The sequence below is a fragment of the Dermacentor albipictus genome, chromosome 1, assembly GCF_038994185.2.
Source record: "Dermacentor albipictus isolate Rhodes 1998 colony chromosome 1, USDA_Dalb.pri_finalv2, whole genome shotgun sequence".
NCBI lineage: Eukaryota > Metazoa > Arthropoda > Arachnida > Ixodida > Ixodidae > Dermacentor > Dermacentor albipictus.
Window position 1 is genome coordinate 209,778,919 of NC_091821.1, and position 26,784 is coordinate 209,805,702.

Here is a 26,784-nt window from a genome sequence, read left to right on the forward strand (position 1 = left end):
TGTGCGAAGCATTCTTAGCTGAATGACAAACATTCTCTAAGACGAGTTTCCTTTCCACTCTCATCAGGGCTGGCGACGAAGGGTCCCGGAAGTCGGGCCTATAGGGCAGGCAGAAGGCGGTCGTTCGAAATTGCATGTGGCGATTCGAATAGATGGTATTAGCCCGCCCTGTGTTAATGCCTGCCTTACATCATTGTTTTGGTATGTACGTACACGCGCTAGGTAATGGTCCTTTAACACATGCTAACTGTTGCGTTTCGTCATGCCGTGAATTATGTTTTGAAGAGACGCGTATATGAATAGGATGCGTGGGGGTGGGGGTGGGGGTGTAAATTACTTTTCTTTACGGGGATCGAAACTGGAACAAATTTTAATGAACCTGAATTCCATATTCATTCATTCATCATATTTTCTGTCCACTGCAGGACGAAGGCCTCTCCCTGCGATCTCCAGTTACTCCTGTCCTGCGCCAACCGATTCCAACTAGAGCCCGCGAGTTTCCTAATTTCATCGCTCCACCTAGTCTTCTGCCGTCCTCGACTGCGTTTCCCTTCTCTTGGTACCCATTCTGTCACCCTAATGGTCCAACAGTTATCTAACCTGCACATTACATGACCTGCCCAGCGCCATTTTCTTTCTCTTGTCAATCAGAATATCGTCTATACCCGTTTGTTCTCTGATCCGAAGCGCTCTTTTTCTGTCTCTTAAAGTTATGCCTAGAATTCTTCGTTTCATTGCTCTTTGCGCGGTCCTTAACTTGTTCTGAAGCTTCTTTGTGAGTCTCCAAGTCTCTGACCCATAGGTCAGACCGGTAAAATGCACTGATTGTACACCTTCCTTTTCAATGATAACGGTAAGCTTTCAGTCAGGAGCTCACGATGTCTGCCATATGCGATCGAACCCATTTTTATTCTTCTGTGAATTTCCTTCTCATGGTCCGGGTTCTCTGTGATTAGTTGACCTAGGTAAACGTACTCCTTCGCAGACTCTGCAGGCTGACTTGCGGTCCTGAACTCTTGTTCCCTTGCCCGGTTATTCATCATGATCTTTGTCTTCTGCATATTAATCTTCAACCCCACTCTTACATTCTCTCTGTTAAGGTCCTCAATCATTTGTTGTAACTCGTCTGCAGCGTTGTTGCTGAATAGAACAATGTCATCGGCAAACCGAAGGTTGCTGAGGTATTCGCCGTCGATCCTTACTCCTAAACCTTCCCAGTTTAATAGCTTGAATACTCGACGTCCCGTAAATGTGTATACGCATGCGTCACTTTGAGCATCGGGTGAGCTGCGCAGTTCTGCCTGCTCCACGATAGTCTCGTGGCAACGAAATTCGTTTGTAACGTTTTCTCATCAGAAACGACTTCTGCCAGAGGGGATATTTTCACTTATGCGACGGTAATACCAGGTTGTACGTTCAAAGCCGTTAACTCAATCACTTGTCGTTATGCGTTTCCATGGGCAGTTATACGTATATATATATAGGCAGTTGGTAACTGACCTGCATCATCGAGTCCATATCCGGATGTGTCTGCCTGAAGGTATCACTATGTTAAAAAAAATTAATTCTGCGGCTTTAAGCGACACCACAGTCTGATTACGAGGCACGCCGTATTGGGGGACTCCGGATTAATTTTGACCACCTAGGATTTCTTTAACTTGCACCTAAATCTAAGTACAAGAGCGTTTTTGCATTTCGCGCCCATCGGAATGCGGCCGCCGCGGCTGGGATAGGTATCAAGGAAGGAAGGAAAAAGTGGAGAAGGAAAGGCAGGGAGGTTGACCAGTTTAGCTTAACCGGTTTGCTACCCTACACATGGGGAGCGGGATGGGGGGGATGAAAGATGGGAAAGGGATAGAGAGAGAGCACATAGCACAGCATACACATCGTCAGTCAGAGTCCATCACTCTTGCGCGGTACGTGATATCACTGTCACGGCCGCTTGCCCAATCCTGTCTTTTTCAAAAACCGTAGTCCCTCCGTCGCCTTCAGCTGCGATGTCTTCTGTCGGCTGCATGTGAAAATCGTTTCGAGGGACAATGGTCTAGTGTCAAGGTGCGCTATGACGCCAGGGACTGTCGCTGAACATTATATTCAGTATGTTGCAATAAGGGTTGCATCTCAGATATACTTCGTTGTTGAACACAACCAACACAACCCTGCGTCTTGTACCTTTCGGCTTTAGGATATTTAGTTTTTATTTATTTGAACGTACCACCAGTGCTTTCAGCGACGGAGCTGGCGTACAGTATAATAGATGTGAACGTTCGTTCGACCCGAAACGAAAAAAACAACAACATGATGATCACATTAATCAAGTGTATAATGTCACAGGTGACCACGGAAAGCGTTAGGTGCATTGGCCACAAAAAGTGAATATCTTGGGCGCTATCATTATGCACGTTACACCAATACCTGGTAACTTGTTACATCATGACACGCACTCTAAGTGGAGAAACATAAACCTGTAAGCGACGACACGGCTTGGTGATTGGCGGCCGAGCTTATTACACGTCCTTAATAAATGACTCTGTTGGTCTCGTGGATTGGTAAAGTAAATACGACGTATTAAAATGGCCGCGACAAAGGATATGCAAGAACTTAAAATCTCGAGATAATTCCACGTTAGCTGAGGGCACATGCTATGCAGACACTTTCGTACGCGCCCTGGTAGCAATGAGCCTGCGCGGCCCCAAGAAACTTCCGGTTGCCTACTTCCTAACAATGTACGTTGCCAGGAAAGAAAAAAAAAACGTTTTCATGTAAGTTCAACGTACGGGGAGTCTATCCTTGCGTTTTCAAATAAACGAAATGAACATCATGCCTCAACCACAAATACGCATGCATATTTGTTGTGTAACCTATACGGCAAAACTGACTTGTACAGAATTATGACAAGCTGCAGGGAAAAGTATTGGTTATCTGCGGGATTCTTCTCTGGCGCACTATTTCTGCTTGCCCTTGTCCTTCTCGACCGCAAAATCTGGCGGGCTATATGTGACTGGGCAAAACCCGGGAGAGCCGTCCAGGGCCTCTGTTTGTAAACAGCGAAATGGTCTATATAGTAACTACAATTAAGCCGGAAACGCCGGTTTATCGCAAATAGTCAGAGTATCTAAATCATATAGTTAGCTTTCGAATACGGAAATTGCTCTTTTGCTGTCCCCCGCCCCGATCATAAGCGACATGTGTTCTTATGCCTAGTCACCTCGAAAGAACCCGACAGCGCGTGCGTATCGTTCACCAACCGCACAAGCCGCCGCCACGTGCTAGGGTGGCGAGGCCCGTGTGCACCTGTGCGACAGACTTCACCGTACATACTCGCCCGTATGCGGTGATAGCTGTGCGGACTGCAGAGGGCACGCGCGGTTCCAGTCGTCGTCTGCGAGTCGGTCCCTGATTGTGTGTAGCCACTATCGGCCACGTCTGTTTGTTTTCTTTATCCCGCCGAAAGCAGCGGCCGTGGAAATCGGCAGCGACGTACCAGCTGTTCGAAAGGACCCCGAGTTCTGCGCAGCTGGACAACCCGGTGATGGCGGCGCGAGTCGTAAGCTGCGGCGCTCGACCTGCGGGCTGTACGGAGGTCAGCCGGCACGGTGCGGCAGCCAAGCCAGCTGGGGGTCGTTTCTTGAGCTGAATTCGCGAGTTCGTGCGAGCAGCTCCATAGTTTGAGCCCTCGATATTGGTATTTTCTTCATTTATTGTACTTGTAGAACGGTGCACATCACGCACTGCGTGCGCCGTGCTTATTTTTGTCTCCTTCTTCGTTTCTTTGTAATGGAACCAGCGCGTCTGTCCAGTTCACTGCTGTTGGAAAAGCTCGAATGCAGTTAAATAAACGAAGCGAATCGTCTTATTCTCCGCACGACAAGGGTTGACGGAGACACGCAGCAAGTAGGCATGTACGCGCACTGCATGAATTAAAGGAAGCAATGGAGGACGAGGAAAAGCGGCTGCCGCTTCGCACAGAGCCTGGTAGAAAGGTTTCGTGTGCACTGCGACTTCTCAAGGACGAAAGGCTGCTACGTCTGGTGCCTAGTATACAGCGCCCACAGGCACGTCTGCTAACGTGGCGTTACAGGAACTGCAGCGAGGCTACGCACCGGCATCGCTCACGGTCGAATCCTGTGCAGCCATCGGCCGAGGAAGTGAACAGAAAAAAGGCGCCCGTGTTCGACCTTGCGTTTGGTGCGTTCGTGGTCTCGCATTGCAATGACAGCCGCCACGTGTTGGCCGAGCGAACTGGGTTTGCGTGGTACACGGACCACGTGCTGTGCAGTTGCAGTGCTCGGGTCTGTTCTTGTATAAGCCTGTTGATGCGCATTCCTGCTTACTGCACGTTATCGTCAAACGTAAGGTATAGCCTGCTCGTATAACGCGTTTGATGTCGACCGCACTTGTTGCGTACACGCAGGGACGGGTTAGGAAATGGCGATGGTCGGGGCTATAGCGGCGTCTCCGGAATGCCCTGTAGGCTATACCCCACGATGACTGGCGCATCCTTTCCTCTGCTCTCAGGTTCGTTGCTACAGCTTAGTATCCTCCTGTCCGCGCGCCTCTTTTGATTCCATCTGCGACGTGTTATTTGGACGATGCAGTTTACAAACCAATGTCAAGAACATGTTCGCTGAGGTGTTATTTGAAAAAAGCCCTTCTCGTCTCGATGCTGGTGCGGTTGTCTCCTTGATGTGAATAGTTCTTGCACGTTGTGTGTGTTGCGCACACAGGCAGCTCGCTATAATAAATGCCGCCGTTGAAGTATACTTCAACGTAACACCTCCGTGCGTCACGTTATGCGCGCAACTGAGGATGCGACCACTATGTCTTCCAATGTTCCTTCCATCTATGGTGTGTGCGTGCGTGTGTTGTCCGACATTCAGATGCGGAGAGCCTTCCGGTCGTACGCATGCAGGTCGGCCTTATTAAGCGCGAGCACCGTGTGCCGTCTTTATGACCAGAGAAGTCGTTAAAGGGAAAGAGACTTGTAGACCGCGCACTGCATGCTACGTGGAAGACCACGTGCCTCGCAGTGGCGAAAAAGAAGACGCGAAAAAAAGGCAGCCTTCGCGGAGGACAGGAGGGCAAGGAAGGAGGGGTCTATTGCATTCGCCGCTCACGAAATCCGGTTGCATCCCCCCAAATTTCTCGTTCGCCTTACAACCGGGCCGCGGTGTAAGTGTGCGTGTGTGCACCGTGACGTATTTAATGGTCGAGGCGGCGCTGTTTCCGACTGTACCTTTTTTTTTGTTTTTTCTTCCTCGCTCGTACAGTCATCGCGTTTTGTTCGTAAGCTGCGCGCGGCGTTTACGCGTCGTGTGTGCACGGCTCGGGGCTACGAGCGGGGGCGCGCGCGCTTCGCTGCGCCAGGGCCCCGTTATCGTATTGAGGACGGCCGGCGTGCGCGGCGACCGCTTGTCCGGCGCCGGCCCCCGTCCTGGCGTGCGCGGCCCAGATGCCTCGCGCGGTTCCTGTCTGGCGGCCGCTGGCGGAAAACGCCTTTTCCTCGCGCGCGCGCTGGACGGCGTTACGCAAGCGGATACGCGGCTCTTCCGTGCTGGCCGGCCCCCGCTCGTGCCGCGTGACACGCGTATTTATTACGCTTCTTCTTTTCCTTTTCCTCGTGCACGTTTTCGCGCGTCTCGCCGTCGCAGACGTCACACTGCGTATAGCGTGGCGGAAGGTGCGCTGCTTGACGCGACGTCGAAGAAAGAAATGCGATCTGCGGTCGCCCGCGCCTGTCCAGGTTTGTACCAGGCGGCAACGTCTTCTCGCTCGCTCCGCCTACCCGTAAGGGTGTACGGCAGATATAGCGGGAGTGTTATAGCCCGTCCACCTGCACGCACGCACGGTATAAATACTGGCGACCGCCGCGACGACCGCACTTGAACGATACGCGCCGCGGCTTCGCTCATTCGTCATATTTCATTATAGCAGCGCAGCGTTGCAGACTGCGCTCCCTTGCAACCGAACGACATTGCGCGCCACGCCTTGCAGGGCCGTTCACCACCCGGTTGACTGCCGATTGCCTTGGCGAACGGCTATACGCATGGTGTAAGCGATTACTCGGGCTAATACTACGTTTGGAACAGGTTCGCGCGTGAGCGTAGAAACAGAAGTAAACGGACCGCGATTCTGAGAGCTATAAACGTGCTGAAGCGCGGGGCCTTGCGGGGCAGTATGCGTGATCGCACTGGACTGTTTCCGCGCGTCTAGTCCGCTGGACTTCCCAATTTTCCCTAGGTAATTCGGAATAACTCGTTCTTGGCCGAATTGGCATTTACTAAAGGGACATGTACAAAGACGAAAGAGAGACAGGAACGTCCAACTGATTACAGGAATAGATATTGAAAGTCACCTAGGCACCTTTCGTAACAACAGAACAGTCGCCATAAATAAATAAATAAATAAATAAATCAATAAATAAATAAATTGAAATCTAGATACTTCCTCCAACAACCGCGAAGCCCGAGAGGCAGGTTACATGCCTTGGTTCTCTTTTTCTGTAGCCGTGTATACATGAATGCAACAGCGTGTCGCAATTCCTAGCATCACAGTAATACTACACGCGGCACCGTTTACATGTGGCGAATTGCTCCTCGTGCGGCGGCGTCCGAAACAAGATGCAACATGTTACCGGCGACTTTATCGGCACTGAGTGGCAAAAAAAAAAAAAAAAGTTAACGACAGTGGCCTGACATTTACCCCTCTCTCTCTCTCTCTCTTTGCGATATGAGCTGTGCGTGCCAGCAACCGTTTCGAATTTCCATCGATGCGCGATGCGCCAACGTTCGCGTGCACCACGTGAGCCAACTGGCACTTCTTTGGTCTATGCCCTCCTCTGGCAAATGCTGTTCGGCTTCTTAGCGCATCGCCGTCGTGTACGTTGACACAGGCGGCAGAGTAGCCGGCTAGAGGAGTGTACCTCAGGCCGACCTCTCTGCATTTCGTGTCATTAATCTTTTCTCTGCACACTGATACGATGCGGTAGAAATGCGATGTGCCACTGTCACATTCACGTAAACGTGACTCAGAGGCCGCATCCGCTTTTGAATGCGTGAAGTCACCGAGGACGAGATTACGTACCTTTCTTTCTTATTCAAATTTTGGTGTGTATATATGTGTGGTATACAAACCACCGCTCTCATCGTTTGCTGCCAGACACTGTTTGCGATGTTGCGGCACAGCGAGTGCATGTCTGATGATGTGCAGCGTTTTTTTTTTTTTTTTGTCGTCTCATTTCTTCCTGGATAGAATTTGCGCCTCTTTTGTCCTCGCTTCCTTCAACGTCATCGCTTTTGGTAATCTCACCATATATATTTACTCGCAACAGTTGCAAGTGGTGTAACTATTGCAACACTATGGCCTAGCGTTACTAGTATACCTATATTTATGGTTACTGCCCATCTGCGTGCGAGCTGCGCACACAAGTTAATTCGAACGTCCAGCGCAGGCGCAGGAGTCGTCCGGAAGAGGCAATAGTGAGAGGTGCCAACGTGCTAAAACATTCTATGTACTCGTGCACACACTATTCGCTGGAGTAAAAATTGTGCCATCAACAGCGCACGCGTACGTTACGCATATAATATACGTATAAGCACGGTTTTCTACTTACAATACGAAACAATACAGACCGACAGTTTGAGGCGCGAAGACATACCTGTTCTGTGACCGACTGTATATCCTGGTCTCTGGTTCCTCATCTCCAAGGATTCGGGTGCAAACATCAAAAGGCCCCACGAATTGAGGTTTTTTTTTTTCCTCAGGATTTTTTATTCCCATACAATCGGTCGCAACCGCCGCGCAAAGGGCGACAGATTGGGCCACGATTCAGCAGCGAGTCGCAAAGAAGCTCCACGCTAAATGTTCCACGGGCACTGCATCGCTTATAAACTCTGCCTTGTAAATGCCGGAACCCGAATTCGGAAGTTTTCTTTAATGTTGAACCTGTCTAAATTCCGAAACTAAAGCAGGGTTAAGTCACGTAGCAAGCTACGCTGTGAGTAAAATGGTGACTTATTATTCAGCTATTTATTATCTATTTATTTATTATCTAGCGGGGTACTCGTCCCCTCCCCATCTTTTGGCTATCATCACTTTCTTTTGTTACAATCAATCAATCAATCAATCAATCAATCAATCAATCAATCAATCAATCAATCAATCAATCAGCTCCGAAGAACTATTGCAGCAGTCAATCAATCAACTCCCAAGAACTATTGCAGACCAAGGGCACTATAGAGCGAGATGATGATCAACGTGCGTCGGCCGGTGACGAACAGTTCTTACTAACACAAAACTCTGTGAATCACACCGGTCTCGTATCAACGTGGCTGCTATACGTAAGTGCCGATCGCGATTGGACATCACCGCGGCGACCGTCTCGTTATCGCGATGATCGCTATCATAAGTGGCGGATATCCGGACGCCGGCCGATAAGCAAACACTCCCACGTAAGAGAACCTTTCCGAATGCAGGCGCCGGTCCCCGGATCTATATCCTCGCGCTCAGCGTTCTCGCAATTGCACGTGCCAGGACTAAATCCGTCTTGCGAAAACCGCAAGCGCTTCTTGCCGATGTCGGTCGGGTGCCTCGAGGCGCGATGTCTGTATGCGTATTATACGAGCTGGCTTATCGTCCATCATCAGCACGTGCTCATCCGGCAAGATCGCCCCATAAAAAAGAAATGCGCCTAGACCGAGCGATGACGATATGGCACGGGACGCCATATTGTCTTGGGTGTATAGGGAAGCGTTTCTTGAAAATGTCACTGTAGCGACATCATTACTATAGCGCTCGCGGGGAATGTTCGTCGATATCACTGCTCTATGCAGCGCTTACTTTCTTGGTGCCCCCTATACGTATTCCTTCGCTGTTATTTTTTCTGGACATTGCAGCCACTGCGTTTTCTATATTTGGTGACAACCTAGAGAGAGTGGGAAACACTCTTTAATGGATGCCGGAAACGTTTGCTTGATCATACGGCCTCACACGCTACTTCAGATGGCGGGGGTGACATATGAAATGACAGCTTTATACGCAGTATATACACGCGCAGAGATCATACACAAGCGCACACAGTAACAAGTAAAGCTGAAGTGTCTGGCAGAGGCAACTTTCCCGGAGAAAGGATAAGAGCACCCCAGAATTCAGTTCAAGCTCCACTCATAAAGCCGCACTGCCTCAGAGTGCATGCGGTTTCCGAGAGACGCCGATGTATGCAGCGAAAGAACTTCGCCTCCACCGTGGCATCACGGCAGCGAGCGAACGTAATTGGCTGGCGCTTATATTTGCCATTGAGTTTATACATTGGTTGTCACCTATAATATATAGATTGTTTAGCAGGAGTTTACCAGCCTCTCAGAAACGTCCGTCCATGCAGCGCGGTTTGAAAATGTGCATTGTTGTGGGAGGTATATATTTTAATGCGAACGCAACGGGGAAATGGATGCCGCCTCTTTAGTTTATCCCTATATATAGGCTCCTGGACTAACTGATCCCTTCGCAACAAATATACTGTCACTTGAAAGATGTGCAACCGTCCCCGAAATTTAGAGTGTCATTTCGCGACTTAGTCCACGCGAGCACGCCAGGGTGTCCGACTGGAACACCTGCTCACCGTCAGTATATATAGCTGGCTATATATCTATGTCAAGTGGTCCGGTACTGGGGCCGAGTTTACAAAAAAAAGAAAAAAATCGTTTGCGAGACTTTATTGTCAGCCGCAGGCTGTCCGTTTTCGCGGATAACGTCTGTTTCGTATGGCACAATATTTCTCGCGATTTCTCGCACGCGCGATATCGCAGATGCGGCATATGTGTGCGATTTTTCAACGTTCAGAAGGACCGAACTCCTTTTCTGCAAAATCACTCGTGCTGCTTGAACGGAAAATTAATAGCAACGCGGCTCGTCAGGCGCATCGATGTCCTGTCTGTTTTTTCTTTGTTCTTTTTTTCTTCTTCAAGTGGTTAGCTTAAACATAAAGCAGCTTTACGAAAATCATTTCTAATGCGTTTTACTTTGTTTTCACCGAAGTGGACCAGATAATCGTGCCTCAAAAAAAAGTGACTCTTTCGTGGAGCAGTCGACCGGTGCATGCGAAACGGAACTCCACGTGCTGTTGTTCTCGCGGCTCCGAAGAACGCCGTACAAGATAGCTGGCGCCTCTCCTTTATACGAGCCGTTCCGTGGTATAAGAACTGCTCTGTGAATACGCGTATACGTGAACACGGTAGCGCAAGGCATGGAGGAAAAGCGTTTTCCCCGCACCTTGTGGTGCTATACTCGCGACAGGTGCGTCACTCTGGCGGCCACAAGCGTCGACGAATTGCCTTTCTCTCTCCTTCTTTCTTTTTATTCCCTTTCTCTCTCTCTCTTCCGCGGATCTTGCAAATAGCAGCTAGACGATTTCTGTGCGGTGGGGTCCGCTGACGCCCTTTCAGCGAGCGCTTTCCTGCATTTCGTCCAGATAAACCAGCTTTCCGCGAAACTCGTCTGCACTTATAAGAAAATGAGTGCGGAGCCCCGGCCGCCTGTAAAGGCGGCCGGGGCTTTTTTTTTTTCCCCTTTTCTTTTTTCATCGCTGCACGGAACGACGTGACTCGCCTTTCGATATTTCCGCGTGCGGGCGCGCGCTTGAAAACCATGGCGTCGTCGTCGGACGTCGTCGTCGGCCGTCCCTATGTGCCATACCGAAGGCTCCATCTCGCGCGCCGGAGTAGTTTGCGGTGTTGCATCGTAATACGGTCTCGGCTCTCCGCGTGCTCGCTGGAAGAGACAGGCGACGGCGCAGACGAGAGAGGGAGATAGGAAACTGTAAAGAGGCTCGTGTGCCGGTGGAGCTCAATGCAGTCGCCTCGATGGTGCACCGCCGTCTCCTCCGCCTGCATTGCATGAGGGGTGACAGGGGCACGTGGCCGTCGCTACGAAATGAGCTGGCGCTCTTGAGACTGGCCCAGAGACGGGAGTGCAGTGTGAATGTCGGGCCTTCCGTCTGGCCCTATTTTCTTCTTGCTTGCTCGCGAGCAAGTTTTCTCCGGAGTCTGTTCGGGCCGGCCGGGCGTCCTCGTGTGGCAATACGCGCGCGCCAAGACAATCGGCGCCTCTCGGGCCATCGCTGCGGCGTTCCCAAACTCGTGTCTTACATCTGGCCGCGTGCGCGGCGCTTGGCAGCCTGCGGGCCGCGCTGTGACGTGGATTAGGAGAGAGAGAGAGAGAGAGAGAGAGAGAGATTTCGGAGGCCAAGGCTAATTTGTGACGGATAAGGCGAACACTCAGGAGGGCCACGCCGGTTCCTTCGCGTGCGGTGTCAAGAATGGCGAGCTGCGAAACAAGATTGCCACACAGTTACAACAGGGCGACACGACGCGCACCTCTCCCTCTCCGTCGCTGCAGCTGGGAGGCGTTCAAAGAAGCGGCCTTTGCGCTGGAATCCGCCGCCTTCCACCCGCCCCATCGACATTGTGACGGGACTAGTTCGGCGTGTGTGAACAATGATTCCGGAGTTCCCCAACGCGGAGCTGATTTGACACGCATGGACAAGCTGCCGCGGGAACTACGTATTTTTGTGCTTCTCACGCTTCGGAGTGGCGCAGAACAACGAGCGACCCTCGATTGGCTCCGATAGTTCCCGGAACGGCACCCCGCGCGGTTGCCTCTGTGTACAGAGCGCGGTTGCCTTTGTGTACGTAAACTGATCTGCAGTGCAGCGGCGAGTTGGTGATGAGTAAACGAACAGTCGCCGCGTCGTAGGACCGGCGGATCGAGTGTATAAAAACTGTGGTTGTGCGAATGCTGAGGACACTTCTCTTGAGCAGTCATGTTAGACTGAGTCACTTCTCTCATGCAGTCATGTTGGACTGATACTCTTTTTCTCAAGCAGTCATGTTAGACTGATTTAATTTCTGTAAATAAACCCCTTTTCCCTCGTTCTCGTTGAGAAGCAGTTCTTCACTTCATCAACGATCTCAGCGTAAATAAGTTGGACGACGGCATGGGCCAGCTACCTTCGAATTCATGCCGTACTCCAATCTTGGCAAAGGACCACGGACGATGGGATTGAGCCCCCAATCCTGACAGCGGCGAGTGGTTCGCGTGTTTGAGGGAACCCTGGTAGAGTTGATGTTACCGAGAAGTGTATTGAAGAGCCACTGTTGGACTGCTAAAGACTCCAGAAACTTATGTTAAAAATTAGCAGCAGAAGAAATTGCAAATTCATTCATTGAGCCTTTAATTGTCTTCCCGAAGTCTCAGCGGAACTTAAGGTCCGGAAGGACCCTACTAATTTAAGGTTAAATCATTCATGAGGTTAAATCAAGGTTAAATCATTCATGTTAGGGTTGCCCAACTTCCGCTTTTACGCTAAAGGTCCAACCCCCTCCCGCTAAGGTTTCACTCACTCACTCACTCACTCACTCACTCACTCACTCACTCACTCACTCACTCACTCACTCACTCACTCACTCACTCACTCACTCACTCACTCACTCACTCACTCACTCACTCACTCACTCGTTCGTTCATGGCAGGCATCGTCCTCTACGGTAACGACGTCGGAAAATTAGAGAACACTTTCTTCCTTCTTGGCACCGATATGTGGTCTAGTGACGAAGCAAGGCGATATATACAAGATAACTGTCGACGTACGATAGTGATCGGTGCAAGTGGTAAATTTGTATTCTGGGGTAGAGCCGATATCATTGCAAACGAGGATCAGGTTGCAGTCATTGGCTTTGGAACCCCCTTATGCATGCTATATGTTACATAATCATTGTGATAGAATTGATAATAAGCTGAAACTGAAACCAACATTGCCAGAGCAGAACGCCAATCGACAAGGCGCAATACATTTGGCAAAGTGAGCTTCTCTACAGTCAACACGCGTGAACAGTGGACCGCTACAACACTCAGTGATCTCATGAAGTCTAGAAAGGTAAGAGAGCAACGTGAAACGTCATCGTGTCTCCAACAGTGTATTCCCGACTGTGTCGTCACGTCTCACCGTCCGTCGCTACGCCTTGTGAGCGCCGGCAGGCAGCACAGGCTTGCGAACGTGTTCCAAATTTCCAACGAGAAATGCGCGCGATCTTTACTGGGAAGTGACATTAAGCCGCAAGGAAAAGAATAACATTCGCGGATCAATTTTTTCTTTTTTTTTACATCTGTGGCTGTTGTGAAGTGTACCCTCCATCCTTCCTAAATATACACATATTCATTTCGAAATAAATAATAAAATTGATGCATTCATAATGTTTGCATGTGCTGGGCGGTGTCCTAGCTAACGTTAACCAAGCTGCTAAATGTAAAAAAAACAAAGCGCAGTACAAGATACGATCCTGTATTCGGTCGTCAAACCCCTGCTGACCAAATATCGTACAGGTCTTATAATCGTAAGTCGCGCCGTGCTTCCCCCCCCCCCCCTTTATAAGCTTGGCTAACGTTAGCTGGGACATCCTGTGCCCTATTTTAGCTCCGTTTATTTTGTATAGGTAATTATAGGTACCACTGGTCAGTTAGTTGCCTTTGGCTTACGCATAACCTCAAAATTAGGTACGAACAGGCTGAAGCGAGCGAAGCTTTTTTTTTTCACCGTTTCCTGCTTTCCTCGTGTAGATAACCGCGTTTTTGTCATATTTGTGATACATTTCTTGTATTTATGTTATGTAACTGCTCTGTCTTTTTTGTATCCTTTGTTGTTGTTAACACCTTGCTTTTTTCGTTGCGCCGTTTTCTCGTATGTAAAATGTCTTAACACTACTACTATAATGCACCTCTGGCGACTGAACGTAAATAAATAAATAGATAGATAGATAGATAAATAAATAAATAAATAAATAAATATAAACTGCAGCGCGCTGTATGCCACATCATATAAACCAATATGCCCCATCATAGAACATGTGATGGGTGAAAAAGATTGGGCAATCCCTTTAATAAGGCACACATTTCATCGCTTTAGCATAACGTGGTGAGCTATCCCTCAATTCCGAGGAGTCAAGTGCGCATGAGCACTACAGGAACTGTATTCTAAAGCTCTCTGCTACAATAGGCAACGCTTAAAATCACTGTGAGCTAGTCAAAAAGTCATGAAGTGAAAGAAGGGCTGTACTAGTGTAGTGGCCACAATCCCAATTCGTTTTCGTGCTTCGATCATCATTGGCCCGAGCGAAGCATCCCCCAAATAATTTGGGGAATCAGCCAGACGCGGAGTGGTAAAGGATAGCACATGGAACATGTAGCCTATGAGGAAAGGAATCGTTGCATTGTACCGAATCAGGGCTTCTCCTCAATCTCTACGGGTCGGAACCGTGACGACCTGACGTCAATTGCGGGACGCCACGAAATGTTGCGCTCTTTTTCGCCGATATGTGGTCCTTGCTCAGCAGGTTGTGCCTGCTAAAGTCGCCATGATAGGCACTTTCGCTGTTACTGTAACTAGGCTCGGCCAGTCGACGTGATAACTCGTGATGTCACAGGAAAGTGTATCGGGAATGCGAAGGCGGCGGCGCATGCAGCCGCTGGTACTCGCGCTTTGTCTTGTATAGAATACACAAAATATCTGTTTTCAGAAAGCATAATCCATTATCTACGTTTCAGAAACGTGTGCCAGCCTACCCCATACTCAAACTTCACATTTTCCGCCGCCACGTATTCTGACTGAGTTCATTACTCGCCGAACGCCAGCCATTGCACGTATCGAGCACACGCGATACATTGGCTACGCATTCCCGTAGTCAGATACAGTCTGTGCCGGAGAAAAAAGAAATATCAGTGCTCCTCCAGCCGACCTCTCCGCTCTTTCCTATATAGCAGTTTTCTCTGTTGCTTACACACAGCAGCTGACTGCCGTTGGTGCTAAGCGGCGCTGTCTCACTTTCCGCTGTCGCAGGTGGTGGCCGTGCAGCAGAACCTGGTCAAGCCACGCTCCTGCGATGTCAACGAAAACGTCATCTCAGAATCGTGTCGCACCGAGTACGGAATCTCTGAAGAACAGCTCAAAAACGCCGTGCCCCTGGAGCAAGTTATCGATCAGGTAACGCGCAATGCGACACCGGCTTCGTCTCGACGTTGACCTTTTTGGTTGGCTGCTAAGAAAGGCCACCGCAAGGACTGGTGACCTTGCACTAACATTGTGTCAGGGTTACGGAGCACACTTCGCGGCGTCCTTACCCGCAGGACGGCGCCAAGGTGTACAGGATGGCGTTATACGCAGATAAAACGCGCGTCTCCTCTCATCCTTCCGCCACCCTCGCCGTATCCCGGATTGGATCAACACAACAGTCAAATCGCATTACCAGGCCCGAATTTAGCGATCAAGTTTAGGCAAAAACAAAAACTCAATAGAGAAAGCAGTGAAAGTTGTACAAGCCTAGGCCCAGCGTTGCGTTAAGGCCACAGGTCCTCTTGCTCTGCCGCGACACTTCAATCGTTCCGCATATATATTTATATATATGTAGCGAGCTTGACCACGTGCCCTTTGTTGGGAGACACATTTGTCTGTGCGAGCTGACAGCGCCGCACACGTTCTGCGCAACGCGTGTTGTGCCCGCAGAAATGCATCATTCGGGAAAGTTGTCTCCTTGCGTTACTCATTCTATATATAGTACTGCTAGTACCGCATCGTCCTGAAAACACGCGACAACCACTGTCTTTCCGTGCCATCCGCAACAACATTCACTCCACTTCGGGAATTAATGTGCAATAATTACTAGTATTTGCGCAGTCGCCCTAATGCCACACTTCTACGCGCCAGGCTAAGTGCAGTGGCGAAGATGGCGGCAGTTTGATCGCGAGATTACATCGTGGTGCCGTGTGTGCGTGCGCGATGCCATAGGCATTTGGATGATGCTCGTTAACAGCTGCAGAAAAAAATGCCGGCCTCTCGCTATGCTAAAGTTCGGCTATTACGTGTAAACACTATTATTATTACTTTTGTGCTCTTTTGCGTTAAGCTGGCGTCATCAGGCGTCACATATAAACTCCTTTCGACTATACGACAGCTGCATATGCGTTTCTCTCAGTTAAACACGGACCCGGTCCGTTCGGGAAAACGCGCGTGACCCGTGCGCGGGACAGAAGGCAGGAAAATGACAGCCGGAAAAAAAAGCCGTCCAGAGTCTTCGGCGAGAATATCCGCAGCTGATAGATGATCACGCAGCTTATTTTGAAGCACGCATTTGAAACAATCAGCGCGCAGACATCCTGCGAGTAATGGAGCGGCGATAATAAAGACTGTACTCCGTCTTCGCGAGCTGCAGTTGGCATGCGCATACCTCGATGGAAAATAGAGAGAGAAAAAAAATAGGAAGAGGGAATGGGTGCTCCATCCTATGGGATGGTTAAACCGAAGAAAGCTCGGCATATGTAGTCCAACACAGTCATCGTAATGGCCCATGCATTTGCTATTCAAGACAAATGGGGGACACTGGATGAGGCGGAGGTTCTACGGGGATCTCTCGTGATGCGATAAGAAACATCTGTACCACTTCTGAATTCGAAGTAGAGTCGACCTTGTGCCCGCACCGCGATGGCTCGGATAGTTAAGATGCGAGGTATAACGTGCTAGCAGCGGATTGCTCAACTCACTTATCCACACTGTGTGCGCACCTCGACAACGTCGTGGATCGTCTCTTTCCGCAGTGTTCAACGCGGAAAAACCTGTTGCGTTTCGTCATTATACCATGCTTCTGCGAGTTACTAATGAGTGTAAAAAAGTTCCTATTACAGTTAACTCGTTCAATACGTAATGGATAAATGTACAACAAAAATCGCTAAACGAGGTAGTGCCTCTATATTCGGATATTTGCCGTTAAGCTCAACATGACTCTTCAGAGCTGTATTAATGCTTATAGAAATAGTTTTATTTTTAAATAACTCCTTTCACACATATGACAACAGAAATATTACGCGCGAAGAACCCGCGAAAACGCCTGCACTGGCTTGTGACCTTGTCGTTGAGCCCGCCACACTTGCACAGTGAAGGTTCCTGTGGCAAATATATATGCACGCAGCTCCTCTCTAAACACCATGGTGTTTAGGGAGGAGCTGCCACAGAAAGATTCGCTGTGCAACCGCTTAGTTTTTCGGCCGCATGTCTATGCGGCGACAAAAGTCAAGCTTTTTCGTGGCTTCCGTGTGCATGGACAGAGGTATAGTTCCTTTAAATCCAAAACTCATTCCAACTAATGCACAACAGTTTATGCAATTTGTCGCAAATACAATGACTTTCGTGTGACCCAACGTACGACACAGGCTCTGTACGAGCCTCTGTATGCGTTGTATGCTTTGCATGCTCTGTATGAGCAAAATGCGAGAGAGAGAGAGAGAACGATAAACGTTGCGCTGGAGGAAGCCCATGTGAATCAAAATTTTGTTATGCACAGATTTCATGACAGCGGTGCCTATCGAAACGCAGTGACTGCAGAACCAAATTGCTGGAAACGGGGCCTGATTACCGCGACATTACCCGCAAAGCCTCAGTGCTGCAATACGCATGCCTTTTGTGAAGTCCTTTATCGTGTCTCCAGTACGACCTCAGTAACCACAGCTCCTAAGGAAATACTGCAGCCATATCTTGCCGTTGCGCGCTGGTACCGCTATCCAACAGCGTTAAGAAACAACGGCCGGAATGCAGCCAGCTCGTGAGGCAATAAGAGGAGGGGCAGAGGCAGCACCGGGTCTTTCGACATCTTAGCCTCGTTCTTATCTCATTATGCAATATCTCAACCATTCATTGCGCCGTTTAGGGTCGCACGCAATGTACCTGTGGCGAGGCGTGATAGCTATGGCCCGAGGCGTGTATACTGATCGAACGCCTGTAGCTTCTGCCGCGCGCCCAACGCAATATTATACGCGTCGCACAATGGTTTCTACCCGGTGTCGGCTGCTTCGGCGCAACATGGCCGCTGCGATCGCACGCAGATGGGTGCCGCCCACTCCATCAGTAGACGATTGTTCGGATGCTGGACGCAAGGCGACGCTCGCTTTGTTTTTCCTCGCGTCGCTCTTAGAGGTCCACGCTCTCAAAGACCGCTTAATGCACGTAAAACGTGAAGGGTGATCTTATTTACTTATTGCCAGCACGCGGCGAAAGGCATGCGGCGTTGAGAATTATATGCGATCATGCAGAGTAACCTTGCAGAAGGTTTCACGTTACCATCACCGCTCTGAATGCACGCGCCCTCGCTGGTGCTCCTGCTCACCGCATTATACTATAACCAGTTCACGCTCTGAGTACATTTGGCTGGAGCCGTCTCTGTATAGAGGGACTTGACAAAATGCTGAGAAATATAATTGTTTATATGTAGCCTACTGTTGCGCTTCTGCCGCAAACCATTATATCGCTGCCACGTGACAAGCGCTCAGGAGCGCCTGCTCCTTGAATGGCACACTTGATTGGTCGCTTTCGAGCGCCGTAGAGCGCCCTGGCGGCGATTTTTACATTCGGCATGGCCAAATTCGAGCGCTCGTGCCACAGTTGCTTGGTTCGTTCAGAGCGCCGCGCTCCAGCTGTGTGAGCGCTCCGCGGCCTCTCGCCATCGAAGAGGGAACGCAACCGAGATCCGACAGGATTCCGGCCACATGCCATCCTCTGCGCCCTCTGGGAGCAGCTGAACGTTCCGCTCGGGTAAGTTTTCTATAGATTCATATTCGACAGGGCTCCGCAACGCGACAAACCGATTCGGAGCGCGGTAGGCCGGAACCTGTCGAACGTATATGCCGTAAGAGACGAGTACACAGGCTGCAGTATAGAGCTAAGTGCAGAGCGATGACGTCATTAAAAATATAAGTGAAAACGTTGATCTCACGTACGTGCTGCATGTATACAATCCAGAGTAGTGCGGGAGGTCGCGCTGACGCTGCGCTTGTCCCCCCGCAGTTCAGCCAGTGGGCCCGAGCGCGGCTGGAGGCCGAGGCCGGCGGCCAGTTCTACTTCGTGACGGACGGCCAGCTGCCGCTGCGCCAGGCGCTGCATCCGGAGGCAGTGCGGCACGGCATCCTGCTGCCGGACACCTTCTACCACTTCTTCGACCTGCGCAAGGAATTCCAGGCCTTCTACGGCAAGGCCGTCGACTCGGTGCAGGACATGCTGGCTTGTATCCTTGGAGCTGATTTCGCACGCATGCGCGCTTCTGGCCCAGAGCTGCCGTGAGAGCCGCGCGGATACGCGCGCGCCCGCAGTGGTTCTTCGTGTGTTGCGTTTTGACACTCGTGGTTCAAGTTGAGCGCGGGTGAGGTATAATGTGCAACGTTGCCCACGTAAAAACAACCGCGGTAACTTGAGTCATGTTTATGCGAAGGTATAGATAGGAAGTGTCGTTCTATGTCAACACTTGAAGTAATTAAGCGATTTCTAGCAGATAATGCCAGCTAGACAAACCTGAAAAAAAAGGAAAAGTTAAAGAAGTAAACAGAACGAACGACAGCACACATATTTACGTTGGCTCTCGGTAAGAGGGCTAGAAAGCCTTGCTAATCGTGACTTTACTAAGAAAAAAAAATGACGGATTAGACAGACAACGCAAGTAGACGATATCATTGTTGAGATTAAGAGCAAACGCACTTGTGCAGGTGGTGTAATGCGAAGAGCAGATAACCGATGGTCTATTAGAGCAATAGAATCGGGACAAAGAAGAGGAAAACGTAGTCAAAGACGGCATTAGATTAGTTGCTGTGGTGAGATGAGGAAATTCGTAATGGAGCATGAAGGCGGTCGGCGCAAGGTAAATTGGAGTTCGTTGGAAGGGGTATTTGCCCTGTAGTGGACATAAAATAGACGGATAATGACGATGATCATCCACACAGACCGCACTAGCGCGGTTCGTTACATGTCATTGTGCTAGAATCACCGTATACCTACTCGTAACGTCGGAAAGGTATGTATTCTAAGAATAGAAGACAGAAAAAGAAATTAACAAAACCAAAGTTAGGGAGAGCAGCAAAACAGAATGATGTTATGCCTTCTTCTTAGTTGTAAGATTACGCGTGGTTTGGTCAGTTTAGACTGATGACGATGACGGCGAGAAAGTGTCCTATCTTTCAAAAGCTCGACCAGCATCGGAAGTTTCTCTTCTAAAAACCTCTTTGCAGCGTATGACTCATTTCTGCTATGTAGACGACGGGGAACCTGCGCTCTAGCGACCTCGGTTGCGTTCTCGAAATTATGTATAGAACGTATGGTTACTCCGCTTGTATCCGACGACGACAAGGCAACGACGATGGGGACCACGAAAAAGAAAGCTGGTTTACCAATCTTGGGCCTTAACTGCCACGGCGGCTTTATTCGTCAACGCAGCTAGAACCTCATATTCTGCTTTGCTCCTAATATATCCTGATTACACCTGGAAACAAAACCTTATCCGCTGCTCTGAGCGGAAGTCCCGAACTCTCGCGATCTATCGGCGCATGACATGTCTGGTGCGTACTTCCAAGATTATGTACACCTGTAAAAGCTTTTCTGCATTTGTACGTGCCCGAAAACGACTTCGTTTTCGGACTCCCAACAGAGGTACACTATGCAGGTGCTACAGCTCCACGCTTATTTATGCCACGCTGCTTTTGGTTTTCTTGTCACTGCGGGCACTATACCTTTGGCTGTTTCACAGCCGCAAGTATTCCACAGCCAATGTGTGTCTGACACGGATCACTCATTATAGAGGTAGTCTGACCGCCACTGTCGTACAGCGGCGTGTAGTCTTGAGAGGTCCGTGCTACGTGTGCACAGCAGACACTGCGGACTGGCACAGAACTGCGGGCCTCCCCTGCTCCCATTTCGGCGGGATATATCGCCTTTATGGTTTAGCGCGCGAGCTTGCTGTGTAACACGAAGCATTGTTTCGTAACCACCACGCTCGCTCGGGGGTGCGGCCTCCCCGCGGCCTTCTTCCAGAGGCTCCGCGTGTGAAGCAGCCAGCCTCCGGTCAGTCATCCATTTCGGCGGCGGTGCAAACGCCATTTGCCGGCGTCGATCGTTCCGTACGAGCAAGTTTCACGTGTCTCGGTTTTGTCGCTGGCCTGACCGACCACGACTGCTGCCGATGGCGGCGGAGCGTGGTGGACGCGCGCCGCGAGCCCCCGGAGCGAGCATCGAGCTGCTCCACCCGCGGCGGAGGGAGCGAGGAGGCCGGTTCAAGGACCTCCGGCCGAACCTGTTGCGTAGCAGGAAGTCCTGGCCTGTCCGGCACGGAAAGAGAGGCGCCGCCGCTGGCCGCCTTTGTCCTGGACGTCCGCCGGGCTGGACCTATTTGACTGGGCGTGGGCCTTGTTTGCTCGGCGACAGGTCCTATACTCAGCTGCGCGGCAACGGAGGCGGCGCGCGCGGCCACAGGAGAGGCGCATCGGTGGGTTCATTGCGCAGTAAGGACTGAGACGCCAAGTCTGGGCCAAGCACACTGCTACGTCTCGACAGTAGCGACAGTGCATAGTCGTTGGAAGGCGAAGAAATGCGCACCAAGCCTTGCACCACATGCTACTAGAACGATCATTCTGCACGTCATGCGACTTCATACTCTGAAGAGTGTCGGACAATCATACGGCGGCGAAAACGATTCTAGACACCGAAAAAAGAAAAGTGGAGTAGAGAGAGAGAGAGAAAGCGAAGGCGCAAGGTTGAAACATGTCTGCATTAAGTCGTACAGCTTGTCATAAAAACAGGAACTAAGCGCAAGTTCGGGTTGTAAGTTATCTATTTAGCCTAAAGGTAAAAAAAAATCAAGATGATATCGTATATGGCCTTGAGAGACTGTCTAACACGATGGCGCCACCTATTTCCCAACAAGCCGGCAGATCTTCCTGAAACTTGCGAGAGTACATACAGACAATGGGCTTTCCTGCAGAAATGCGCCAAGAAAAATGATTCGCACAGAGCCACAAAACCAGCACGCTGCCACATAGCTCGGCTGTTACCCAATACGGTAGGCCCGAATGATCTATGGCACAGAGGAGCTGAAGAGACACGGGATCGGGCGACTGTCCACCGGCTGCCTGAGATTGCGTCACGGAGGCGAATTTTTCCTGCGTTCCCCGCTGTGACCTTGGATAAAGAGGAGGCCCCCGCTGAAAATGTCGCAGCCCTTCTCCGTCACGGACTCTTGCCCATGAACTTGGGAGTGCGACTCTCTTCCCCCGCGGGTGGCGGCGGTCCGCGAATGGCCTCCTCGGCAGAGGTGCGCTATGCGAGGCGGCACCATCACGACGACGACGACGACGACGACGTCTGCGGTGGCCATCAGTGCCGCGGATAAGAGCCGCCGACGCCAGAACGCGCGCCGGGCCGCGTAATGATCGGCGAGTGGCGCTGCCTCCTCGGCCCCTTTCTTCCCGCGGGGCACAACGGGCAGAATAAATCACGACTCGAATTCGTGCTCGCCGGTGCTTCGGCGCTTTCTTTTCGTCCGACAGGGGGGGGGGGGGGTAGCCCCTCTCGTGTTTGCGCGCCAGCGACTCCTTCCGCCGAGGGGCAACGCACCCGCGGCCGCCGCCATCAGCCACGCAACGTGCCTCGCGCATTTCTCCGCCGTGCATCCACCCTTCCGCAGGCTCATACCTCGCGGACTGTAGCAGTTCCTGCTCTCTGGAGCGTGGCGCTACTCGTTGCTCTTTCTGTTTTTTTGCCTCTTCTCCCTTTGCTCCTCTGCTCTTGGACCTGTTTGCTTCTTTCGCTGCCCGTTCGGCGTCGGTTTTCGCTTTCGTGTGGGCTGGCTGGCAACCTTGGCGGCTTTGGTAGCTTTGGCGCGCGCTTACACTCGCCGCTCGTAGCCGTGACGCAAGAGGTCCCCGAACTTTTCGCCCATTTGCTCTCCTCGTCGCACTCGCCCAGCCGTCCTCGCGGCTTCATTCTTCCCACCTTCTCCCCCACGCGCCGTCCACTTGCTCTCTTCTTTACTACTACTATTATTATTTTCGCTTCCTTCGCCCGTTCTTCTCTGCTGGCCAATTCGCCGTTTGCACCTTGGCTTACTGGCTTTCGTTGACTTTGTCGCATTCTGCCTGCAAGTCCGGTGGCTCAGCTCGCGCTCACGGCTCACCGCGCCTGTTCTTTGCTGCAGAAACGAGACGCGTAACCTTTCTTCTTAATTGGTTTCGAGCTGAGTTCATTACATCTGCCGAGTGACGCTCACGCAATTATGTACCCGCACCCTATAGCGACTTCAGGGTTGTATACGTCGTTCTGGAACACTCGCGCAGAGCGATCCTCCGACTTGTTTCTGCATAAGCCGGAGGTCGGCTCTCTTACGGGACGAGAAATCAGGACATTTCCTCCTACCGAGCTGCGCCATCTCAAGAGCTTCCACCGAGCGCAGCCCGCCGAGCCAGTTTTGCTATGCTCAGTGTTCTTAATAATAGCGCTTGGGCCAAAATTTTCGGCATAATGGTGTTTCATGAAGATTGGGCTCTCCTATCTTTGCCCACCATTAGAAGAAAAACAAGCTTCTGAACTCTGCTGTGTTTTCGATTGCTTTTCTTTCTTTATTTCGTATTCTAAAAGCATGCATCTTATGAGCTTAGCACAGGTTACGAGTTTAGACCATGGCCGAATGACTTGATAGCCTGTAGCCCGGTTCCAACCTTCAATGCGCACATTGTCACATAGAGAGCCATAGAAGGCGGGCATCGTGTCGCCTGTGGTGGTGGGGAAGAACACCTTCGAACAGTTTGTCTGATGTGTGCAGTGACGCCTGTACTTGGAAATTCTCTAACATCATGCGATATCTGGCTCATACCAACAATCCTACTCGGTATAATATGCACCGATAGATGGCTTGCCAAGAAAGAAAAGACCACGTTCAACGTTGCAGTTTCGCAGCTTGTTTGATACGCTGCACAGGAGGACATGTTTCACCGACGTTTACTCATCTTTATAGTTGGTGCCATTTAGCCAGTCCGTATTCGCAACCCTTCCTGAGAGCTGTATGGCCAGGTTGTACTAAAGTTTATTATGCTTAGGGCTATTGCGAAGCGTGTTGCATCTTGCATAGCAGTTGCGTTGCCTCGCCTTGATTTTTTGGGCAGCTAGGCCGGTTTCATGGCGTCCCAGTTTAATAGTCGATGTCTTCCGTTCCAGTCCTAGTAACTTATGTTTCTCACTCCGTCGCTTCCACGTTTGCTTCTTTATATTATTAGACCGTACGAAAACTCTCACTTATTTTTACTGCACTACTTGCGGTTGAAACAGTGCGTACATGTAGAAACTGCTTGTATCGGCTAATCATAGGCTCGTTCAGTCATATTCACTTGCGAAACACCAATTTGGAAACACATGGGAACCATTCTGAACAGCTTAGATTCCATTTAGAGTTCCACAAGTGAAAGAAAAAAAAGCATAACGCTTTTTTTTCTTTAGTCACCTAGCGCTTGCTAAGAGGTGCTGGAAATGACAAAGACACGCATAAGTACTGATAAAGAATTGACCAGGAGTCTTGTTTACTTGGATTTTCCTTCAGTACCTCTGCAGCTCCTTTTTTTTTTGCTGAATTTTTTTTTACATTGTTTCGCTAGCAGCGTTCAGTCATAGTTGGGTCGCCCACAGATTATGCGACAATGTGCATACCAGCGTTGTTTTTTGCCAGTCATTGAGCCGGGATATGGAAATTAAGAAAGAAAGGCTGGCCACTTGTTAATCGAAAGGTGTGCATGAGAGTTAGAAAACAATAAACAATTGTGGACAAAAGCAAGAAGTACGGAGCACGAATGTTATGGCTGAAGCAGTACACAAACCCAACGCTGGGAAGGAAGAGGTGTGCTGGACAAATGCTGTGAAAGAAAAATACAGAGGAGAAACGTTGGGAAGGAGGAAGCACACCGGAAAAACGCTGAAAGTGAACAGATGCACTGCAGGGGAACGCTGGTAAGGAAGAAGTAATTCGATGAACGAAGCACCAAAAAATGAAGCATACAGGACAGGAAGTACAGGGGGCAAACGCTGGGAAGAGTCAAATTATGAAAAGTCCACCGAATAACTTTTGAGGAGCGCACAGGGCAAACATTGTGAAGGAATAAATAGACAGGGGCGAACGCTGAAAATAAGTGCGTAGTACGAACGCCGGGGCGGAATAAATCCGCAGGGCGATTGCTGGGAAACGAGTAGACAGGGAAAGCGCTTGGTGGGAAGAAATGCACAGAGTGCACGCTGGCAAGAACAAAATATTCAGGACGAACACTGGAAGCACACAAGGTGAGCATTGGCAATGAAGCGCTTAGGGAAAACGCTGGGTATAAGGAGCAGTGTATTGAGGGAACGCTCGGAAGGAGGACGCACACATAGGGAGCGCTGGGAAGCGGCAATCGCTTGGGAGGCAGACGTGCACATGACGTGCTGAATAAGCAGAACACGTGGGGCCTGTGTTGAATTTAGCAGTTGCTACGATTCAAAGTTTTGCGATAACCAGCGGACCGAGAAAGAAAGCTCCTTTATGAGAAGCAGAGTCCAATGGTGCTATAGTTCCGCAATTATTCCTGCTGCCTCCCTTCCGAGCACGTGTAGGAAGATGCGACTCAGACGCCCAGAGGACAAAAAGCAGCGGGCTCCACCAAGCTACATCCTGTGCCCTATCAGCGTTACAAGAGCCCGGTCCCCGCGGTCGAGCAGCGGGCTCAAACCTCTAATCCTCGGCGCACTTCACTGCGATGTAGTCGGTGCTTTTCTCCATCTGCGAAAGCCAGCAGGTCTTCGCGCGTGAGCAGCAGGCGCGGAGCACGGAGCCAATCGATCTCCCGAAAGGACACTTCGAGCGCGGTGTTATGTGGTGCGTGGTGTTGCTTGCGCAACGCCTTCGGTGCGGCGGCTCAGGTCGCTCGTGCGTTGCGGCCGGCACAAATGGGGCTGCCGCCGCGGGGGAAAGCCAGCTTGCCGCCGCTGCTAGCTTCCTCCCAGCTTGCCGCCGCCACCCGGGCGACCCGCGCTGATTGGCCGCTAAGCGGCGGCGGCAAGGGAGGTGTATTCGCCCTTGACACCGATCTGGAGTCACGCAGTCAAAACAAACAGCGCTGGAACCAAGCGGCCCCAAAGTGCCGGCAGCCAGCTTGGCGGGTCCTTCTCGCACGCGTGCACCCTACACGACGACGCCTTCGCCGGCCGCACACTACAGGTGCCCCGGCTTGCATAACGCCGCGCTTTGGTTGTATACACAAAGCTGGGCGTGCGATCGATTAGTGTCCCCCCGGTGTCTTGAGGCCCCACTGTGTGGCGTAGTCGGAACAACTGCTAAGGTGGTGCGTGCGTTCTTTTCAGATGATTTCCTTGATGTGCCGCAACCACGTGTTGTCGGCACGCACTGTGCGATATTCGGATAGAAATCCTCGTGGCATCCGCTCTCGTCAACTCGAAGTGGCACGACTTGTGCTTCCGAAGAAGGCACTTACGTGAAGCCTCGTTCTAGAGTAAGATTATGGAATATGAAAACTGAAGTCAATTCCAAATAGGCGTTACTGGCGTTATCCCTGCTTGAGGTTGAGAAACGGCGCTGGGAAAAATGGAGCGGGTTTAGCGATGGGACGCCACCTACGCATACAGCGCTCATTGTGTGCGAGTCACCGACATCCCACGCGCCGACGCTAACGTTCCGCGCTGCCGCGGCGTCTTTATCGCCCTGCAGCAGCGCAACGTTACAGGGTTCTCTCGCACCATCTTAGTGGCGCATCACCGTCGCAGCTTTGTGTCAGCAAGCGGGCGCCACTGTCACAAACACTGACGTATATACTGTGCAGAAAATAAACTTACTCCTCCGTACACGCTACGTCAGTCTCCTTCAAGGTTGAACTTCGATATCTTCAGAAATGGAAAAGCGCTTG

The 26,784-nt window shown here is 50.7% G+C and overlaps 1 protein-coding gene across 3 annotated transcripts in view; it reads left to right on the plus strand.

Annotated features, from left to right (window-relative positions):
• Positions 1-26,784, plus strand: part of fus (epithelial splicing regulatory protein fusilli) — a 129,822-nt gene that overhangs the window by 46,105 nt on the left and 56,933 nt on the right. For all 3 annotated transcript variants that reach the window (XM_065438133.1, XM_065438130.1, XM_065438132.1), the window contains exons 2-3: positions 14,885-15,028; positions 18,875-19,091. In XM_065438133.1, coding sequence (XP_065294205.1) covers positions 14,885-15,028; positions 18,875-19,091 — 361 coding nt within the window. The remainder of the gene's footprint in view (positions 1-14,884; positions 15,029-18,874; positions 19,092-26,784) is intronic.